General features: G+C 39.4%; 1 protein-coding gene across 4 annotated transcripts in view; it reads left to right on the top strand.

The window, feature by feature from the left end:
- ANKIB1 (ankyrin repeat and IBR domain containing 1) overlaps positions 1–19,341 on the top strand; it is a 96,264-nt gene that overhangs the window by 30,108 nt on the left and 46,815 nt on the right. For all 4 annotated transcript variants that reach the window (XM_082308303.1, XM_082308300.1, XM_082308302.1 and 1 more), the window contains one exon: positions 4,561–4,829. In XM_082308303.1, the coding sequence (XP_082164429.1) occupies positions 4,642–4,829 (188 nt within the window). In that variant the 5' untranslated portion in view covers positions 4,561–4,641. The remainder of the gene's footprint in view (positions 1–4,560; positions 4,830–19,341) is intronic.

The raw sequence follows: 19,341 nt of genomic DNA, 5'->3' as shown, positions 1-19,341 counted from the left end.
TATGATATTTGTGGTTATGATGAATGTTATGAGGTTATGGTAAAGGCTATGATATAGCCCTTCTGTTATCACAGAACTTGAAAATTTAGTGAATAGGTCTGCCTACCAAACACATATCTGGTCTTTGTCCTGTAAAATTCTGTTCAAGTCTCATTTTGTTAAGATAAAATACTTGAAAATTGTCATTTTTATGTTGTTATTTTTGTTCCACTGTGATGTTTTTGTACTACAGCACATTAAAAAATAGCCTAAGGATTATAAATGCTGGGCTTATACAAACAGCAAAGCAAGACCAGTGGCATTGACACTGCACACTAGCCATGCGAGCCTGGGAGCTGCTGAAACCGCTTTAGCAACCCCTGTATTCAGCCCATAAGAGCTCTCCAGGTCCCTGAGGTTGTAGACTGGTTGGACCTTCCAGGCCCCTTCCCTCCCCTTTTCAGGAAGAAATATAGGTATTACATGCCCTTCACCTTCAAAAACATGAAATGGGGGGGTTGAAAGAGGGAACCAGGCTTCCTTTCTGTGAATCACTGCCCGGTTCCAGCATTGGCCTTGTTAGCTTACTGTCCTCTGAGAGCACATAATGGGTTGGAAGCTCTTAACGGAAAAAAACAACACAAAAAGAAGGCAGACTGGGCCCCTTTCAGCCATTTTCAGATCCAGAACTTTGTTGTATCAGCTCGTATTTTGTCCTTTTTCTCCTTCAGTTGAAGTAAAGGCTGCTTTGGCGGTGGATGTAGTTGGTCTGTTGGCTGAAAGGTGAACTGAAGACTGCAGATGGGCAGATCTTTAATATTTTACAGCAGGGCACTCATTAGCCATGGCAGCTTGAGAGAGGCAGCAGCTGTCACATCTTGGTTTCTTCTGGACTTCCAAACACGCTGGAAGCCAACTGTTACTGCCAGCGTACAGAGGCAGCTTCTCCCCTGTCTTTCTGTATTTCTGCTGGCATGTTTAATGGCTAATTCAGAAAAGAAAACTACAGCGTGGCCCACCAAATTTCCAAAGCATAAAAGGCTAATGCCTGTCATAGTGTTAAAGATGAAAGACCTTGTGGATACTGTATGAAAGTGAAAGGCATCAGTACAGTTTCTCATACAATGTATTTTAAGTAGAGAATTGTTTTCTGGGTTGGTTTTGACCCTGTCACTTTTCTCCTTGCATTCTTCTAGAGGCTGGTTTCTTGCTATCACACCAAATATAAGCTGTTTGCCTTCACCTGAAGGGCTTTCGTGGGCTGTCCCCATTCTATCATCTTTCATTTTATTTTGATAATGTGATGATTATAGTTACTTTAGCCATTTGCTAAATTTTCAATACCTCTATGCTGATTCTTGGTTTTGCAGGGAGTTTTGCTTGTGTCTGTTCGAAGCCACATCATTGCTCTGTTTCATAATCCTTCTTCAAATTCTCTCTTTCCTTTGACTGAGAATCTTTTCATTTGGAGAGTGGTCCTGTTATGCAGACAAGTATTTTACTCTTTTTATTTCGTTCACCTTTCTATATCATATCTGTATCACATATAACTCTTTATTGTGCACATAGGCTGTAAGCTTCTTTTTTTATGGAAGCAGATGTCACTGTTTTTTTCAGTGACTTATGCAGTACGTGCTGCATATTCCTAAAATTACCAGATGTTGTGATAATGTACGTAATAGTTCAAGCAATGTGCCTAAGTCTTCTATACTATTAGTTGTTGAAGACTGTGCTGCAATCTAGTATATCCGTACTCCATCAAAAATAAATAAAGTTTGTTCGGTGTGCAATAGAATTAATGAAATTTACAATGTTTGCTTTTTCTGCACTGCAATAACTTGAGCTCTTTAGTTCTGTAGAGCCACCCTACACAGACCCTCAGTTTTCCCGTGCATTTCCAGACCCCTGCCTTAATCCATTCAGATCTCCTCTTCAACATCTCAACAGTACCACCCTGCCCCAGCTTCCTCTCAGACTGCCTGAGGGCACCATCTTATCTCCTTATACTCTCAACACCCTCTCTCATTCCTACCAGGTTTGTTTAATGTACCAGTTTTGGGCAAGAGGCAGCATGTTCTGCAGCTGACGCAAGCTATCCATGTGCTAATTTCCAGAAATAAGTGCATGGCAATTGGTGCTGTTACCTTCTAATTTCGAATGATGGAAGAAGGGTTTGTGCTTTTCTTCTCGTTATGGGCACTAGTGGGATCTTCATTATTGATTTTCATGAAGATTCTAGGAACGTGATATCTTTCAGGCACTTGTTCTTGTCTAATTTGGCTTATAGTCCCGGGAGCTATTGGTGGTGGATAGGGATTGACAGATAATATAATACCATAAACTAATAATATAATACCATAAACTAATCTCGTTAACAAACTACTGAAAATCATTCTTTCAAGTTATTTTTGAGATCCTAGCTGTTGAAGGCAATATGAACTGCTGGTTGACTGAAAAGAGTGTAGACTTTTTCTTGGTTTTGTACAGTCTTTCGTTAAAGCATGAAACTATGCAATATTTAGAGTAATGCAGCTGTTTCTGCATCTGAAAACACATTAATCTACAGCACTGAGAGCTGTGACATGGTAATGTGAACATGCAGTGGCTTTCTTGAAGAATATAAATATTATATCTGCATAGTATCTGCAAGTTTATATTTTAAAAAACAGAGATGACAGAAAGATACAAAATGCTGCAGAATCCTTAGTGTGACTGAAGAATCTGGGCTTTGGTTTGTATATATAACTAAACATATGAAGGATGTGCATTTGCTTTTAGACGAGTGCCGGCTTTATTATTATTATGAGAAACTTTCAGCTGCTTAATGCAGTTGCTTGTTAGGTAACTCTGGTCACACAGGAGAACATGGGCAACATGTTTAGCATGTTGAGTCAGCTGATTCGGCAGTGTCATTGTTATCTCGCACAATGACATCAAAAGGGAGGACACAACAACTCCAAAATAAGGTTGCCTCACCAAGGTTTTGTAGGAAAAGGGGATGAAAATGGAGGCCACCAAGGCCTCCGCTCTCCTTCTCGAACAGCCCTGACGGCACTGGTGAGATTATGATGGAAGTGGTCTTTTCCCTCCCCTTCACGAAATGACCTCACAGAGGAGCCGTAGAGAGGAGGCAGTGCAAGACTCCCACTGGTAGGATCTGAGCAAATGGGATCTGAGCAAAGCTATAGCAAGACTGGGATGCAACGTGCCAAATAAGTTCACAACAGTAGCTGAAAGCAGCTCATGAGAGGAATACTCTGGGGAAAGAAAAATATTTCTTTGCAGCTCTTCCTCAGGTTTCCCCAAATCCTTTTCACGTGAATTGCGTCTGCATCCTGATTCCCTTGGATTTTCTGCAGCTCTAGACCCCTTGCATTCCTCTGTTTCTTCTGCCTGTAAGGCTGTGTGGGCACAAGTAAGTGTGCTGGAAAGCCAATGTAGAAATAGAAGTTTTGAGATAGTCCCAAGAAGTTGAATATAAGTTACTGGGCATGAAACAGCTCCTACCCTTCCTGATTGTATGTGTCCAACATAATCGATCTCGATTTCCTAACCTGCTGTGCCTGGCATGTTTGGATCCCAGTGTGTACTTTGTGGGGTGAAAGGTCTGGCATGGAGCAGTCTGGATGGGATGACTCATGCACAGCAGAGACCTCCTAGAAGGTTCACTGTGCTACCAGCTGCAGCCTGGTGCTGAGTCCCCTGTCTGTCCCTCTGACAAACCAGCTCGTGCTCTTTCCAACTGCATGACCTGATAAGCTTCTCTTGTCCCGTCTCACAATCAGAGATGCTCTGTCTGCCCTGTCTTTATGCAACTCGATCTGCTGGTCCCCTCCATCCGATAAAGGTGAGAGGCTGTGGAGCATAGCAGTTGGCAAGTACTTTGAAGTACTTGTAAGGTGAAGTTGGTTTGTGCCAGTATAATGTCTGACATTGTATGGACCCATTCATTGTTGATCTCTAAGCGTCATTTTAAAAATGGGGTTAGGTGTTTTAAAGAGTCTGCTTAGCAGAACTGTTAAGATGGGGCCATGGTAACTCCTGTGTTTGTGTGCATTTGTCTTGCTGGCACAGAAGGGTGCTGTTTACACCCGCCTACACGAGCACAGGTGCTTCAAGCACACTTTTACATTATCTTCTTTACGTAAAAGTTAAACTGATGTCTGCTTTCTTGCATGTTTTTGAAGAATTTTACCTCGTTGTTTAAGAATTTTGCTTTGGTTCTGCTGTGTTTTGAAATCACTTCTAATTTCTAATTTACTTCTCATTCATGGAAATTCGGTATTCATCCCTGTCTTCTAATACAGGTGGATATTGACCTTTTTTTTTTCTTTTCTGTATGTTCAAAGAATATGGGTAGTGAAAATATTTGCACAGAGAGACAGCGCAATTTGTCAGGGAAATAATCTGTGAAGAATTGGGAATTTGTGTGTATTTACCTAGAAGGACTTCAGCAATTCATGAGCAGAGTTTACAGGCCCTATATACTTCTTCACATGCCTGCTTACGGTGCTGTAGCTCTGGGTGAATTCTGGGAAAGAGTGTTTTACAAAATAACTGAAATATTGTTTGTCTTTTTAGGCTGTGAAGCATGTTACAGAACTGTACAAGAAGTGGATGAAGGGGAAAGGAAAAAGTGCCATTAATAGCTAGGATAGCAACATGGGAAATACAACCACCAAATTCCGCAAAGCTCTTATAAATGGAGATGAAAACCTGGCCTGCCAAATCTATGAGAGTAACCCTCAACTAAAAGAAACTCTTGACCCAAATACTTCTTATGGAGAAACGTACCAGCACAATACTCCGCTCCATTATGCTGCTAGGCATGGAATGAACCGTATACTGGGGTAAGTACGATTTGAAGTTTTGCTTGGGTGTGAATAACTGACCTAAGAAATGCAAGAGCATCATCTAGGTTATAAATACCTTATGTGTGTGCACATATATGTACACATATATGTGCATATGTGTGTGTGTGTTGCAGATGCAGAATTTGTAACATGTTCAAGTTGTAATAGAAAACATGCAAATTAGTCTATAATCACAGACTGGTACAACAGGTTTTAATTTTATTTTTAGTATCTTTGTTCCTTCCTTGTAACACTAATCTTGGACAGTTTTAGCTTACTTCCTGAAGACTCCTATACCACGGTTCTCTGAAAATAGTGACTTCCACTGTTCTTGATGTGTTTTCCTGTCTTAAAATAGTTTGTAAAGCCATACCTAATGGATACCATACTGATTGTATCTTCTTCCAGATGGCGCAATATATGTTTATTCTTGTGTTATTCAGGCAGCTTTTATTTTTCATTTTGGATGATAACAGTGAACATTAATACCTTGATAATGAGTAAGTTTATTATTGCTGCAGTCAACATGTGCGGCAATCCCTAATGTTAGCTCCTTCTATTCTTCTATATTTTTGTTGGTGCTCTAAGATCAGTTAAAGATTAACATCTTATCCATGTCCAGACATTGCAGGTACAAGCTGTTCTGTCTAGTATTTCATAAAGCTAGTACTGAGTAGACGTTGATAAACCTCTTCTTCAGTAGGCAGTAAGTTAGAGATAATCTCATATATATCCTCTTCATTATATTAGGAAACAGAACAAAAATATATACTGAACTGTATTATTGTTAATATTCTTTTCCTCTCTGTGTTTATATCTACTGATGGACCTGTGGTATTCATAAGGTTTGTTTTGTCCCTCATATGCTGTAACTTTGCTGGCTATCTGGCCTCCCACCATAAATTTTTCCTCAGTATTTTAGATTCACCTAACAGTTTTTTATACTCCTCATTTATCTTGATTTGTGCTGAATATTTTTCTCTTCTTTCCATGTATTCTATATTTCTATTTTTAATTGATGTTTTCTTTTCATCACTGAATCTGTTTGTTTGTTTCTTAACACCCCCAAACTTTCCCCCAGTCCTGATTCTTGAATTATAGCAAAAATGTAACTAAACTTAATTTAAAATAGCATCCAGTTTTTATTTACATTTTCTGTGTGACTTTTTTTTTCTCTCTGAGATTTTCAGGTTATTTTTCTCAAGAAAATATCTGTTAAGAAAATATAGCATCATTGAAATAACAAGGATGCATGAAATTATTTGCACATATGGAAAGAAATGGAGTCATAATTACTGACTTCTGAGCAGTCCATTAGTTAATTCATATTGCACCATTATGATGAGATCTCCAATAATTACTTTGTGGTTAAAAAAAAAGGTAATTTAGAAATGACATTTTACTACTAGCTGCACGGGACCTTTAGCATCTAAGTCTCACAGGACAACTCAGTTTTATTTTGCACACATTGCAAACAAATGATCAAAAGAATAATTCTTTTTTTCTAGTTTGAGTCCAAGATCTGCAATACATTTTTTGCCAGTAAACACAGTGAAGGTGCTATTTCCTAGAGTCTCCTTCTGAAAACCTGGACTGTTAGAATTGTCGCTGTTGCTAGGAGTAATTTGCTGAGGTTTTTTTATCATTTACTTTTCTGCTGTCTTTCTAAGGGCTTCGTTCAGAACTCCTCTCTAAGACATGCTGCACAAAAATGTAGCCTTTTTATCTAAACAAAGTAGTAAGAGTGAATAAATATCAGACTTTTAGTGCGCCTGTTTGCAAAGTTGATAGTAGAAAGGGCACAAGTGATTTCCAGTTAAGCCTCTTCCTTTTGATACAGAAAGACCTGGATATGACAGAGATTAAATAAATTGAATATTAAAATGAATGCTTCAATTTACTGATGAAGTACAATAGCTAAAAATAAATTAATTTTAATCTATTTGTATTTTGAGAGAGATTTACAGTTGTGAGATATCCATAATGCTGTAATATTTTATATTATCTCTTATTTTAAATAATTTTAAATATTTGGGAATCTGTAGCTGCACTAACTTGTAGATCAAACTCTAGATGTTACTTATGTATACCATATAATTCAATTCTTCTTTATAGGCTGATATTTGTATTATTGTAGGTGGATATGAACTGACGTGTTTTACGATTCACTGTGTTAAATCTTCTCAAAATAGAGTAGTGCAATGCAGTTGTCAGTACACCTTTTGCATAACAGAATATATTGAGAGAGAGATTCTGGGATGTTCAGAAATAACCTATCTGGCAATGCTGTTACCAAATACTGAGGCAAAGGGACAAACTCCCTGTTACCAGATGTATGGCTGGTGGGGACTGTCCCAAGACACGGTGAAAGCACAGGCGCCGAGTTTGCAATGAAAGGGAGTTGGGGACATCCTGGTATAGCGATCTGAGAAGTGAAGAAATAAGAAACTGGAGAAGAGGTGAAAGGGTCATGAAGCAAAACTCCTGACCTGGACTAACTTTGTATAATCCAGCATGAAGTCTACTGGCAGAAACTTAAGCCAACAAAACTTCATCAACAATTTTGAACTGCACAGTTGTTTTATAGCAGGTGTCTGAGTCGTCTGGCTGCTGCACCTTTCATCCAGTATTTACAGCCCAGAAACTGGATTTAGTATATAATCAAGCTGTAAAAATTTTAAAATTTGCTGTTAATTTATTTTCTCTTCACAAGATTCAGCAAGAGTATGTTAAAATACTAGGATTGTTTCTATGATAATTTTGCATGCTATCATAGAAAGCTTTGGTATATTAGAAATGTTGAAATAAAAAAATGGAAAATAGTTAGGCATTCAGTTAATATATAACTTTCATTTGGTCTGCAACCCTAAATAATGTTTACCTGACAGATCAGTTTGTTTTAATAGAGCATTTAATGTTTAAAAACCAAAAATTGCTGGTCACAGCTAATTAGCACAAACAAGAATTTTCAAAGCACTGCTTGAAGTTGCCAGCAGTTATTGCATAGCACTCAGCAGTTCCCTGTAACTGACAGCTATCTCATTTTCTCTGTCCAGTTAGCAGGGTTATATAGTTAGAGTTTGGGTGAGGTTGTGTGATGGAGGGCTGATCCCCAGGAGCACGGGGGAGCCCAGAGGGAGAGTGGCGGGGGATCCCTGTAAGCTCATCAGAGAGAGGACCCCCTGCTCCAGGGCTGTTACAGGCGAGCCGTCCACCCCATGTCCCGGCTGTGACACACGTCAGGAGGAGTCTGCAGAAGGGGATTGTGCTGGGTTGATGTGGCAAGGTTTTGGTAGCAGGGGGCAGCAGGGGTGGCTTCTGTGAGACGTTGTCAGGAGCTGCCCCATGCCATTCACAACCAGCTCCAGCCAGCTCCAAAACAGCCCTAGCACTGGCTAAAGCTGAGTCTATCAGTGATGCTGGTGGCACCTCCGTGATAACATATTTAAGAAAGGGTAAAAAAACGGTGTGTAGCAGCTGTGAAAGAGGAGTGAAAAAAATGTGAGACAGCCCTGAAGATGCCAAGGCCAGAAAAGAAGGAGGGGAGGAGGTGCTCCAGGTGCCGGAGCAGAGATTCCTATGCAGCCTGTGGTGAAGACCATGGTGATGCAGGTTGTCTCCCTGCAGCCCATGGAGGTTAACACTGGAGCAGATACCCACCTGCAGCCTGTGGAGGACCCCACGCCGGAGCAGGTGGATGTGCCCTGAAGGAGGCTGCAGCCTGTGGAGAGCACATGCCGGATCAGGCTCCTGGCAGGAGCTGTGGCCTGTGGAGAGGAACCCACACAGGAGCAGGATTTCTGGCAGGACCTGTGACCCCGTGGGTGACCCACACTGAAGCAGTCCATTCCTGAAGGACTGCACCCTGTGGAAAGGACCCACACTGGAGCAGTTCTTGAAGAACTGCAGCCCTTGGGAAAGACCCACATTGGAGCAGTTCGGGAGGGACTGTCTCCTGTGGGAGGGACCCCCTGCTGGAGCAGGGGAACAGCAGCAGGAGCAGCAGAGATGGGGGGAAAGTGTTTTCAGTTTTTTCTCACTATCCTACTCTGTTACTAATTGGCAATAAGTTAAATCAATTTCCCCAAGTTGTCTGTTTTGCCCATGATGGTAATTGGTGAGCACCATCTCCTTGTCCTTATCTTGACCCACAAGCTTTTTTGTCCTGTTTTCTCCCCCTGTCCTGTTGAGGAGGGGGAGTGAGAGAGTGGCTGGGTGGGCACCTGGCAGCCAGCCAAGGTCAACCCACCACAGAGATCAAGGTGGTTTGGGGAGGAACACGCTTGGGACAATAGAGGAGGGGCTAAAAGGGGCCAGTTACATGGAAAGGGGTGGCTTCTAAGACCGTGATGGTTGTCTGACCATGCCTGATCACTGCAGTCTGTCCTGTCTTTTCATTTAAACTCTTGCTAATTATTTTCCTGGGTGATGTGACTCTGCTGTGTGCATGTTTGCATATGGAGGTCTAAGTACCAGCAACTGAAGTGGGGACCTCATGACAGAGGGGTCCCTGAGCCTGAGGTGTCAGCAGCTGGAGAGACCAGAGTGCATGTGTATGTCAGTACATGTATCACTGTGTAATGGCTAGTGAATATCAGGCTGGACTGGCCAGCGAGTAGAGTAGGTGGCCTGGGAGCCATGTTTCAAAGTAGCTGTAAGTCCACAGGTCAACCAGGAGGCCTGTTTGAGTCAACTGGAGGTGAGAGGATCCAGGGGCCAGGTACTGGTAGAGGCTAAGGCCAGTTACTGGGGTCCTGCAGTACATGCATATGTGAGGTAGCTGGAAGGTCCAGGTCATCCAGTGCCAGTTACGGGATAAACAGCATCCAAGGCCAGTTACTGAAGGGATCAACATTGTTTATAGCGGACCTTCACCCTGCTTGCCTAGAGAGGGCAACAGTATGAGGCTGCCAGTGTTGCTTGTGGTCATGTGAATGCTGAGTGTTTCTGTCCACGTACATCTGTGTGGATCAACATGTATATATGTATTGCATATGTATGTTTGCCTGTGTGTCTCTTAGGAATGCAGCCCAGCCTTTCTACTGGCTGGGCCTGGGGACATGGAGCCGCAGCAGCCTTGCCTGCCTTGGGCTACTGTCTTTGCCAGCCCCTAAAAGTCTGGGGCCTTTTGCTAAAAACAGAAAGGTACAAAGTGAGAATATCTGGCTTGAAATCTCTCCAGAAAACATGAGAAGGTTACTTTCCATTTTGGAAGCAAAGAACTAAACATTTCAGGTTTTCTTTATTGGAATATAGTGTAAATACCACAGGAACAATTTGAGTGTGATTTAGTCAGTGATTTTCTGCTACGGTCTCTAGACATCTGCTGGTGGTGCTTAGATTCAGCACTAACGCTGAGAGAAGTTTGCCTTGGCTGTTAACAGCTCTAGTTCAGAAATGTCATCTCTGTGGTACAAAACTGTATTGATGTCACTATTCAGACTGTGTTCACAACAAGCTAATAAATAGGTAGTCTCTAGTAGGTGATAGGTACAACTTCTGGAAGGAAGAGAAAAAAATTACATTGCACTCAGAAACATCAAAAAAATAATAAAAGATGCGTAGCACTCGGATTTTGAGAGCTTTGTACAACATACAAATTGGTCTTATTTCACTGTAAATGTTTATCATAATTCCCTATGAATGAAGGTCTTGACAGAAGATTCTTATTGAAGAGGATAGTTTAAATTTCATTCACTACATGAGTTTAAAAATATTACAGAGAAAGAGCACACAGGAAATTTGTTTTCTTTAGAAAATGTAGTCTCCAGATGATCAAGCACCTCAGATGCCCTCAGGCTTTTTTCACCTAATCCTAAAGTACATTTGAGACCATCTGACTGCTCAGTTGGAAAGAACTGCTATCGGCTTGGAAAGTTTTTCACCAGGGTCTGGCTGTTGGTGAACCATGCCTGAAATACAACAGGAGAATAGGCTTTTCCAGAGGGTGGCTGAGATGGAGTGGCTGGAAATCACGAGGACACTACTTCTGGTTGAAAGGAAAAAAAGCATCTTGGATAACCTGTCATTTCGCAATATATGTTGTGGTGTGACTTTCAGTGTTGTAGCTTTGCTGGGAAGCTTTTTGGATCAGTGACAGATTCTCCTCATTGTGTGCTTCATACTGCTACATCTGAGCACTTTGTGAGTATTCAAGCCAAAAATGGATTGTTCGTAGCAGTTGCTGCTGGTCCTGGGCTGAAGAGGGGGGAGGAGGAGGAGGTGATAGAAACATGGGGCTGTGGGGAGACAAGATGGGTTTGTCAAGCTGATTTTTTTTTTTTTTCTAGAACAGGAAAAACAAAGGTTTCCAGTTACAGAAGATTCTGGAAATTGAGGTGAATGCTGAAACTGAAAAAAAAAATACCACTTTTTTTAAACATTCTTGATGCCTGCCTGTCAGTAATAATAGTAAAGGAACTCTGGCATTGAAGGCATAGCTAAGCTAGCTGGAGAGAAACATTAGTAAATGTGCCCAGGATCTGGCTATAGGAAGTATTTCTTGTTTCATTGCTATAATTTGGGAAGTGTTTTTCACTGCAGTAGAATGACAGAAGATCAAAATAGTGGTGGTTTGAATTTCAGGTCAACGTAGGCTACAGTCTTGTCTTATCTATCTAGTTTTTATGGCTGTTAGAGAGGTTTCATTGGGGGTGGTCTAAGCAATTGTAATGCAATCAAAGAAAGTGAATTGAGACTACCAACATGATATATAGGATGAATTTGACAGAAAATTTGTTGACGTCAGAGGGAACGTTGCATTGGTCATAACACATTTGAGACTCTCTCTTCCCATATCAGGTTTTGTTGGGTTTTATTCCTTTTGCAGTCATGTTGAAAATTAGTTTTGGATGTATTGGAGGGACATGTGTGCAGACTGTTTTTCAGAACATGACTTATCTCAAATTGAGAGGATATTAGGGAATTTTTGTGCTGCAAAAATGTATGTTAAGGAGAAGTATTAGAGAAAACCCCGTTAACCTCTTTGTGGATCTTCTGGCTTTAGAGAGGGGCTGTAGTTGATTATTTTCTGATAAGGTTGAAGCTGCTCTGAATTTCAGTTTGGTTTTTTTTTCTGGAGATGCTAATAAAAAAGAGGCTACTTCAGGCTACTTCACTCTCCACTGTTTTGACTGAGACAGAAGTTCTGTAAGTGTTTAAACTCTGACCTAAATCATTCATGCTGAAATATTTAGAAAGGTGCCACAAAATATATTCTTTCTTTATCAAATTTCTGAAAATCTATTCGATACTTCACCGGTAAGACTGGTGTTCCCTTTTAAATTACTCTCCTAACTGTACTTCCAATATAAATGTGAGCAAAAGAAGAAGGTTAATAGCAGCTCTTTGTCTAATAAGGGCAAATGGGAAAAGCATGGAGCAATTATTAACCAAAACAATAGGGTTCCAGTGTAAGGAAATTTCTGTTGAATGTATGGACATTTTCATAGGTGGTTCAAAAATCCTGGAGGACTCTTTTTTTTTTTTTCTCCCCTCCCTCCCCTTTTTTTTGTTCTTCATGGTAACTCTTTGAATGATTAAATTTGTTTGGTGTTTTCCAGGAAATTTTACAGCTCATTTGAGAAAAGAAATTATGAAGGTATAATAGTTACATATGCTTCTTTCCTAAAAGTAGTTTTTAAAAGTTTTGACTTCTGATTTTAGTATAAAAGATATCCACCTATTTTCCTTTTCTCCCACACAACAGAAGAATTTTGTCCTGTTTTAATAACTTAAAATATTACAATATATTAATATTTCATCTGAATAATTTATTAGAATGTCATTGTCTAGGTTATTCACTTTTGAACAACAACAAGCAAGCTTCTTTTTAATTATCAATGATTACACAGATAAATTAAGTATTTAGAATATAATTTTATTTAAGATTAATTTTATTCATAAAAGTATGTCTGCATTGCAATTATTCATGCTAGACTCCCTTTATAGTCAGTGTAGACCTAGGTAATAGATCTAGTCAGAATAATTAGCGAAGGCAACAGCACAATTCATTTTATCGTGAAGTTGACCCTAAAATATTTTAAATTATTTGTGTGCCAGAAGGGCCTGTTTCTTCCCATTGATTATAAAGGGAATCTGAAAGAACTGGATCAGCTGTAGTTGTCTGCATTGTAGATCTCCAGAGCTGAGAAGATGAATCTCATACTAGAATATGCTAAATTGTGTAAAACTGAATAGTAAGCACCTGCAAAGCTGTAAATTGAAGACTTTCACAGTTTTACAATATCAGACATGAATGCTACTTGTGGGAGATACTGCTTGTGATACAGTGTTAAAAGCCTCACTGTCGTGGTCTGCGGTGAATGATCAGTGCAGTGTTTGGATTCATCCAAGCCCCAGCACTGGTGTTTATCTGAATGTTTTATTGCCGGTCTGCTCAGCTGCTGAAAAATACCTGGCCTTTGGTTCTGTAAGATGCTTTTCAGATTAGTTATTTTACATGGTTATGAGGCTTGGTCACCTACTAACTGCTTTGGAATATGAAATATTAAAGGGAGTTTTTGATCTGATGTAGGAGAATAATATATAAAGAACATGATCTGACCAGGCTTTGTGGGAGTGTTTCTAAAGAAGCAAGAGGACCAAGTGAATTGAAATGCCCATGACTTCAGTAGCAGAGCATGTGACTGGATGGTAGAAAACAGTCATTTATAAGATCATTTTCATGATACCCAGTCTCAAGAGCAGTCAAGAGAATGGAGGAATGATAAAATTAGGAAGCCTTTAAAATTGAGCAAGTTCATACAGTGACTGAATCCTCTCTGGAGAAAACTGCCAAGGACAGAAAACAGCGGGGACACTTCGAGGAGCAGCTACAGACATGGAGTAGCAGCAGTAGTGTTTGCTAGGTTTCTCAAAGGCTGTCACCCAGTTGAGCACTGTCTTCTAAAGTACAGCTAAGACAGGCTGAAAAACGCAAACCTTTATCTGACTTACTGCTTTGGGTTTTTTTCCCTAAAGCTCAAAATCTTATTTAAAAGCAATTCTCACCAATGAGATGTGTGGCTTCCCTGGTGCTCCTCGTGACTTCCTCACAAAATACAAAACAGTGGGTACGCTTTATCTTAATAGTAGTCTCACCTACAAGCAAAGCTCAAGTGCCAGTCAGCTGCTATGTTTTCAGCTCTTAAAATTGACGTTTTTCTAGCTGATTTCTGATTATTTTAACTGTAATAAGTTGAATATATGTGATGCCTGTGGAGTTCATTGGTCACAACACAGCCTCGCTCTCCAGTAACTGGTGCCACTGTTGAGTGTGTTGAGTTACGCTGCGTCTTGCTACTAGGTTTCTCTGCACCCTTTAGACAAGCGGGAACCTTAGGTTGCAGTGCTCTTCCCTGCATGTTTAGACACGGCTTAAATGCTCTTACTAAAACAATCGTCTCTTTCCTGCGTTGTTCTTATTTTTCTTTCCTTGGAAATCAGGTACTGCAGAATAAGATCACTTCATTAGTGACTGGTGAGATGAGATATATTAATGTAGTACACTATTAAAGATTTCTTATTCTGTGTGGTCTGTTCTCCTTGGTAGAACCCTTGTGAACATTTTGCCACAGGCAAAGTAAAATTATATTTGGATTGTAGAGAAATACAGCTTTGATCCTTGCCGGCCAGGATGACTGAATCTTTATTTCAACTAATTTTGTTACCAGGTAGAGTTTGTGACTGTCGAGTTGATTGGTAACTGCTGAATCATTGTGTCAAATGGCTTAACTTCACCCGGGGGTTAGAGGCAGACATGGCTTCCTTACCAGAGAGATCTGTTGGCTCAGTAGTTGCCAGAATAATAACTGAGACACTTGCAGTTTCTGGTAAACAGAAGGAAATTTATCAGAAATAATTAATTTGTATAGCTAAATGCAATATTCAGCTAAAATATTCAGTGACATTGTATATAAACCCAGTTTTCCTTTTAGCCCAAATATAGACTGTGGATGATTTGTTTTTTTTAAACTTGTAAATTTTTTCAATTTAAATGTAATGAAATTACTTCATTGAGACATTTAAGGAAAATAAAAATTAGTGTCATTAAAGATCAAGCAACATATGGATTGAAAGGATTTTTCTGGAGGGAGGGATGGAGGAAGATGAGACAATGTCTGTAATAAATTCATAGTTTTTGTGGACTTGAAAGAAGAGAAATGATGCAAAGCCTGTTAGTATTTGCTGTGTAATTTCATCAATAGATAATATCAACACTAGATGTCATACCCTGCTAGGTGATTTACAAGCTGATATGTAGATAATGGTCCCTGCGCAGAAATACAAAGCTATGTGTTTAAATAGTGAAGATGAACCCACTCATTGATAGTTTCATGCTTATTATTTCATCTGCCATGTGTTTGAAATCAATCTAAAAATAATAGTCTTACAGTTATCTTAAAAGAGAATTCAGTGTGGATAGTCTTTTTGGAAAAAACTGTGTTCAAAGGAGGGGTTCGCAGAGAAGGCTGGAAGGATGACACCTAAGTTGGAGAATTGGTTCTAGCTGTAAAGAAATGTGTAGAAGAAAGGGCCAGAGACAGAGATGAATATCATACAGATTTTGCATTACAGAAGACATTTAGTCACAAAAGCTACTGGTAAGCAGCCAGCCTCAATGGAAGCCACTTCTAATTTGGCACTCAGCTTTTTCTTTTGAAATCTCACTCAGAATATTGAAATGAAAGCCAGAAGTAGCATGAGATTGTGAAAACAGTATTCCTGACTGTCCAAAGGAAGGCCAAGTTCAAGTTGCTCGTAAATAAATACAATAGTTTTCTGGTTAAGGATAACTTAAGGATGTTGTTGATACCTTTGCATCAGGAATGGTGTAATTCTGTGTTATGGTGCTGCTTTTCCTCCTAAGAGGCATAGGAACCAGATATAAAACATGATTTTTTTGGCCCACAGGATAAAAAATTTAAGGCTTAACCAAGTTTTGTTCTTCACTTTTAGCATACACTATCTTTGGATCTGCGCTCCACAATTCAGTTGTATTCCTTTGCCAATCCTGCATATTGTCCCTCTTGTTTTTCTGTGTTGTACCGAGCCAAAGATTACTGTATATCTACAGAAGGTCATACTTAATCATATTAGCTGGCACAAAACCACTAAACCAAAGAAACTTTTCAACTTATTTGCATCTTTTTAGTGAAGAGAATAGCAAGTTCTTTATTGATGCATATTTGTGTAAGACCTTTCTTAGGTGTCTCTAGGTGATGGGCTACTGCGTTAACACAAGTCAGTCCAGAACTGGAACTCAGACCCAGGTGCTGGCCTACCTTTAATCACTTTAATAGTCTTTTGGAAATAAGCTATTTGGGGAAGCCATAGGTGAAATGACAGCAATACAGTGGAAAAGATTGTGAGTCTTTTTAGAGCCAGTTTAGGAGAGAGCGAAGACAGTGCTTGCATTCTAGGCAGCATTTTTGTACTGAGCATTGCATTAAGTCCATAAGTGAAACAGGCCCAGAAGAAGAGCATATGTTGGCAGAGTCAAAGATTTCCATTTGAACTTTAGATTGCTCTGAGTAAAAGACATGATTCATATGCACCATAGTATGGACTTGGTTCTCGAATTGGTGGTTTTCTCTGAAAATCTGCAGAAATTGTTTGAGTACTTAGGAAATGGATTTAACCCATTTTGCCAGATGTACTGTACTTGATAGGAGTCATATGAATGGGAACAAATGGGAGGCATTTCTGTTCATGAAAAATACAGAATTGGAGGCCAGAGTGGAATACTTGACATAAGGGATCTTGAAATGTCTGTGAAGACTTCAAATTTTAGAAGGAAGAATTAGCTCATCACAGACTTCCATCAGCAGTGGAGACGGTATCATTGACAGCATCTCAGATGCTTCCTTTGCTGTTAGCCCAAATTGCCACTGGTATAACCTTGCTCCTTACGTTGACAGGATATTGCTACTGTTTATTGGAATTCTGGTGGTGTTAGTAACAGTTCTTAGGCAAGGGGCCAATTGAATTTCAGGCTTATAAACAGTCAGGATAATAGTCTGGTTTTTCTTTGATATATGGTTAATGATCTGTCAGCAGATTCTTTATCTTAGAATAGAAATAGTCACTGTCTCCTGCCCAGGTTTTTACTGCATGCAGGAGATTCCTGAGCTATAGGAGAAGCTTAAGAATCTTAATGAAACAGAGAAGAAATTGTAAGTACTAATAAAGAATTTTCTAGCACTATATAATGAATAAAAATATCAGTAATTACTTTTACGAGACGTGGCTTTCAACATTAGGTAAATAATACTTTTCACGAAATTATTTAAACCAGCTCATACTTCCATACAGCTGTCAGTAATGACTAAAAAGATTTCTTCAAGTGCTTGCTAGTACACTCTGGTTGTTTTGTTATAGTACATTTGGGGAAAAAAGTACTTTGAGCTAATGAAATAACCATGATTATTCCAGGTTTTAATGCATCAGTATTGACCTACTGTGCTGGAAGCGGAATGATTCAGTAATTGTATGAATTAATTCATTGCATATGAGTTTTAAATTATTGGGTAACACGGCTTGGCTCTTCTGTATGTTTGTGTAACTCATGGCTTACCCATACTTCTCTTAACTCAGAAAGCTGTGAGCTTTAGGTTTATGCCTGCGCTGGAGTTCGCAGTGTAACTTTTTTAATAGCAAGCTGTACTTACGTGGGGTATCTAACCCAAGGACCAGAGGGGATGTTGTGAAAGGGAACCCCATGCAGATTAGTTTACCTTGTTGCTGCAGCTCACCTTTTTCCTGCACCTTACTTGTCTTGCTTAAAGCAATGGTGCAATTTGCTGTGTAGTTTATATAGTATATATAAGTGCTTTGCATTCAAAAAGTAGTAAGTCTTTGAGCAGATTCAGACTTGCTTTAGTCTCCAGCTGTCAGAACTACCTTTATAATTTCATTTTACGCTGGTTTTTGTTTTGGCTTTATTTTTCTATACATAGGTACATTTTCATATGTTTTTATATGCACACGTATATATATGTGTGTGTATACATATGTATAGTTAGAAATATATAGCATTTATTTAGAGAGACAAAGAGACTGTAAATATGATGGTTTTCGTGCCCCAAACATGAAAGATTTTATTAAAACCTGAAGAAATGGTTGTGTTGATGTTTGTTTCCCTGAGTGAGAGAATGTGCCAGTTGTTTATTATTCAAGTTCACAGCCTTGTGATCTTGAGTCTCTTGCTGCTTTTCTGCAAATACAGATAGTAGTAGGTGTGAATGTTACATCCCTTTCTTTTTTGCCACTTTTTTCAACACTTTTTTCGTGCTTTTGTCGCCTCAAGTTTGAATTCTGCAAAGAGCTACAGCTTGAAGCAAAATCTGGAAACTGCAACTAGAGTAAGGTCTGGTTAAGTGGTATTTCCCATAGGCAATGCATATTTTTACTGTATCAGTACATTTCCAGGCAAAATTTAGCTTTTTATACCTCTGAAGTTGTGAGCCAAATTGCAGGGATCTATAGCACTGCTCTGTAAAAGTCTTAGATACCAAATACCACTGGTAAAAACAGGGCCCTGTCGAATAATGAATTTCTGGATGTAAAATGTATTAATTTACCCTTTTTTGGATATTAGTCATCTTCTTTCAGTCATGGGTTCAGCTGGGCTTTTCAGCGTTGGCTTGACTTCCCCTTACACTGAAGAGCAGATCCTTTGACTTTTGGAAGAGATTAAGGAGAGAAAAAGGGGGAATACTGTGGCACTTTGAAGCCCCTTTGTGTGTCCAGAGTGAGGTGCTGGTTGCCTTTGGCAGCTCTGGTGTTTGTCACATTCATTTATGAGACACAGAAGTTGAGTGGCAAGCAAGGAGAACAAGTAATCAAACGTGATTTTTCCCCAAGCCCAACAGTGTTTTTTACAAATTCCACAAAATTGTTTTTGTAAATTTGCACATGGTTGTTCCTGAAGTTTTCAACATATTTAGAGACAGTTGGCCAATTTTTTAGCAGATAACTTTGACAGAAGGGCAAATGTTGAGCTTAGGCAAGGGAATAGCCTTCTAGGGAGGTTATTTGGATTTCTCTCTTGGGAAAAAAAAAAAAATCTGCTGATACTTCTTGTTGCAGGGGTTAAAAATCTACCTTGCTGATAGACTTACTTGAGTAGGGATATTCTTTGTGCTATGAAGTGATAGTAAAACAGTGCAATGACAATTCAGAAGATGTAAATCCATCCTAGAGCTTTCCATCATTTGGTTAATACAGAAAAGTGCCTTTCTATTTTTTTTAAGAACAGAGAATCTGCAAGCAGGCAGGATGTAAGCACTTCTCATTTTAGATTAGGATATACATAACTTCTTAAAACAAGAGTTTTATTGTTTTTTTTCCCCAAGAGCTTAATTTTTTTTGGGGGGGGGGGAAATTTATACTAATAGTTACTCACTACTAAAACTACCTTTTAAACTATTGTTTAACCCTTTAGAAATTTTGGGTTTAAAAAGGGGTACTGATTTGACAGCCTTCAAATTCTACTTCTATACACAGA

This window comes from Platalea leucorodia (genome assembly GCF_965183815.1).
Source record: "Platalea leucorodia genome assembly, chromosome: 1".
Lineage (NCBI taxonomy): Eukaryota > Metazoa > Chordata > Aves > Pelecaniformes > Threskiornithidae > Platalea > Platalea leucorodia.
The sequence above is the reverse complement of the archived record's forward strand: the minus strand, read 5'-3'. Positions and strand labels throughout refer to the sequence as shown.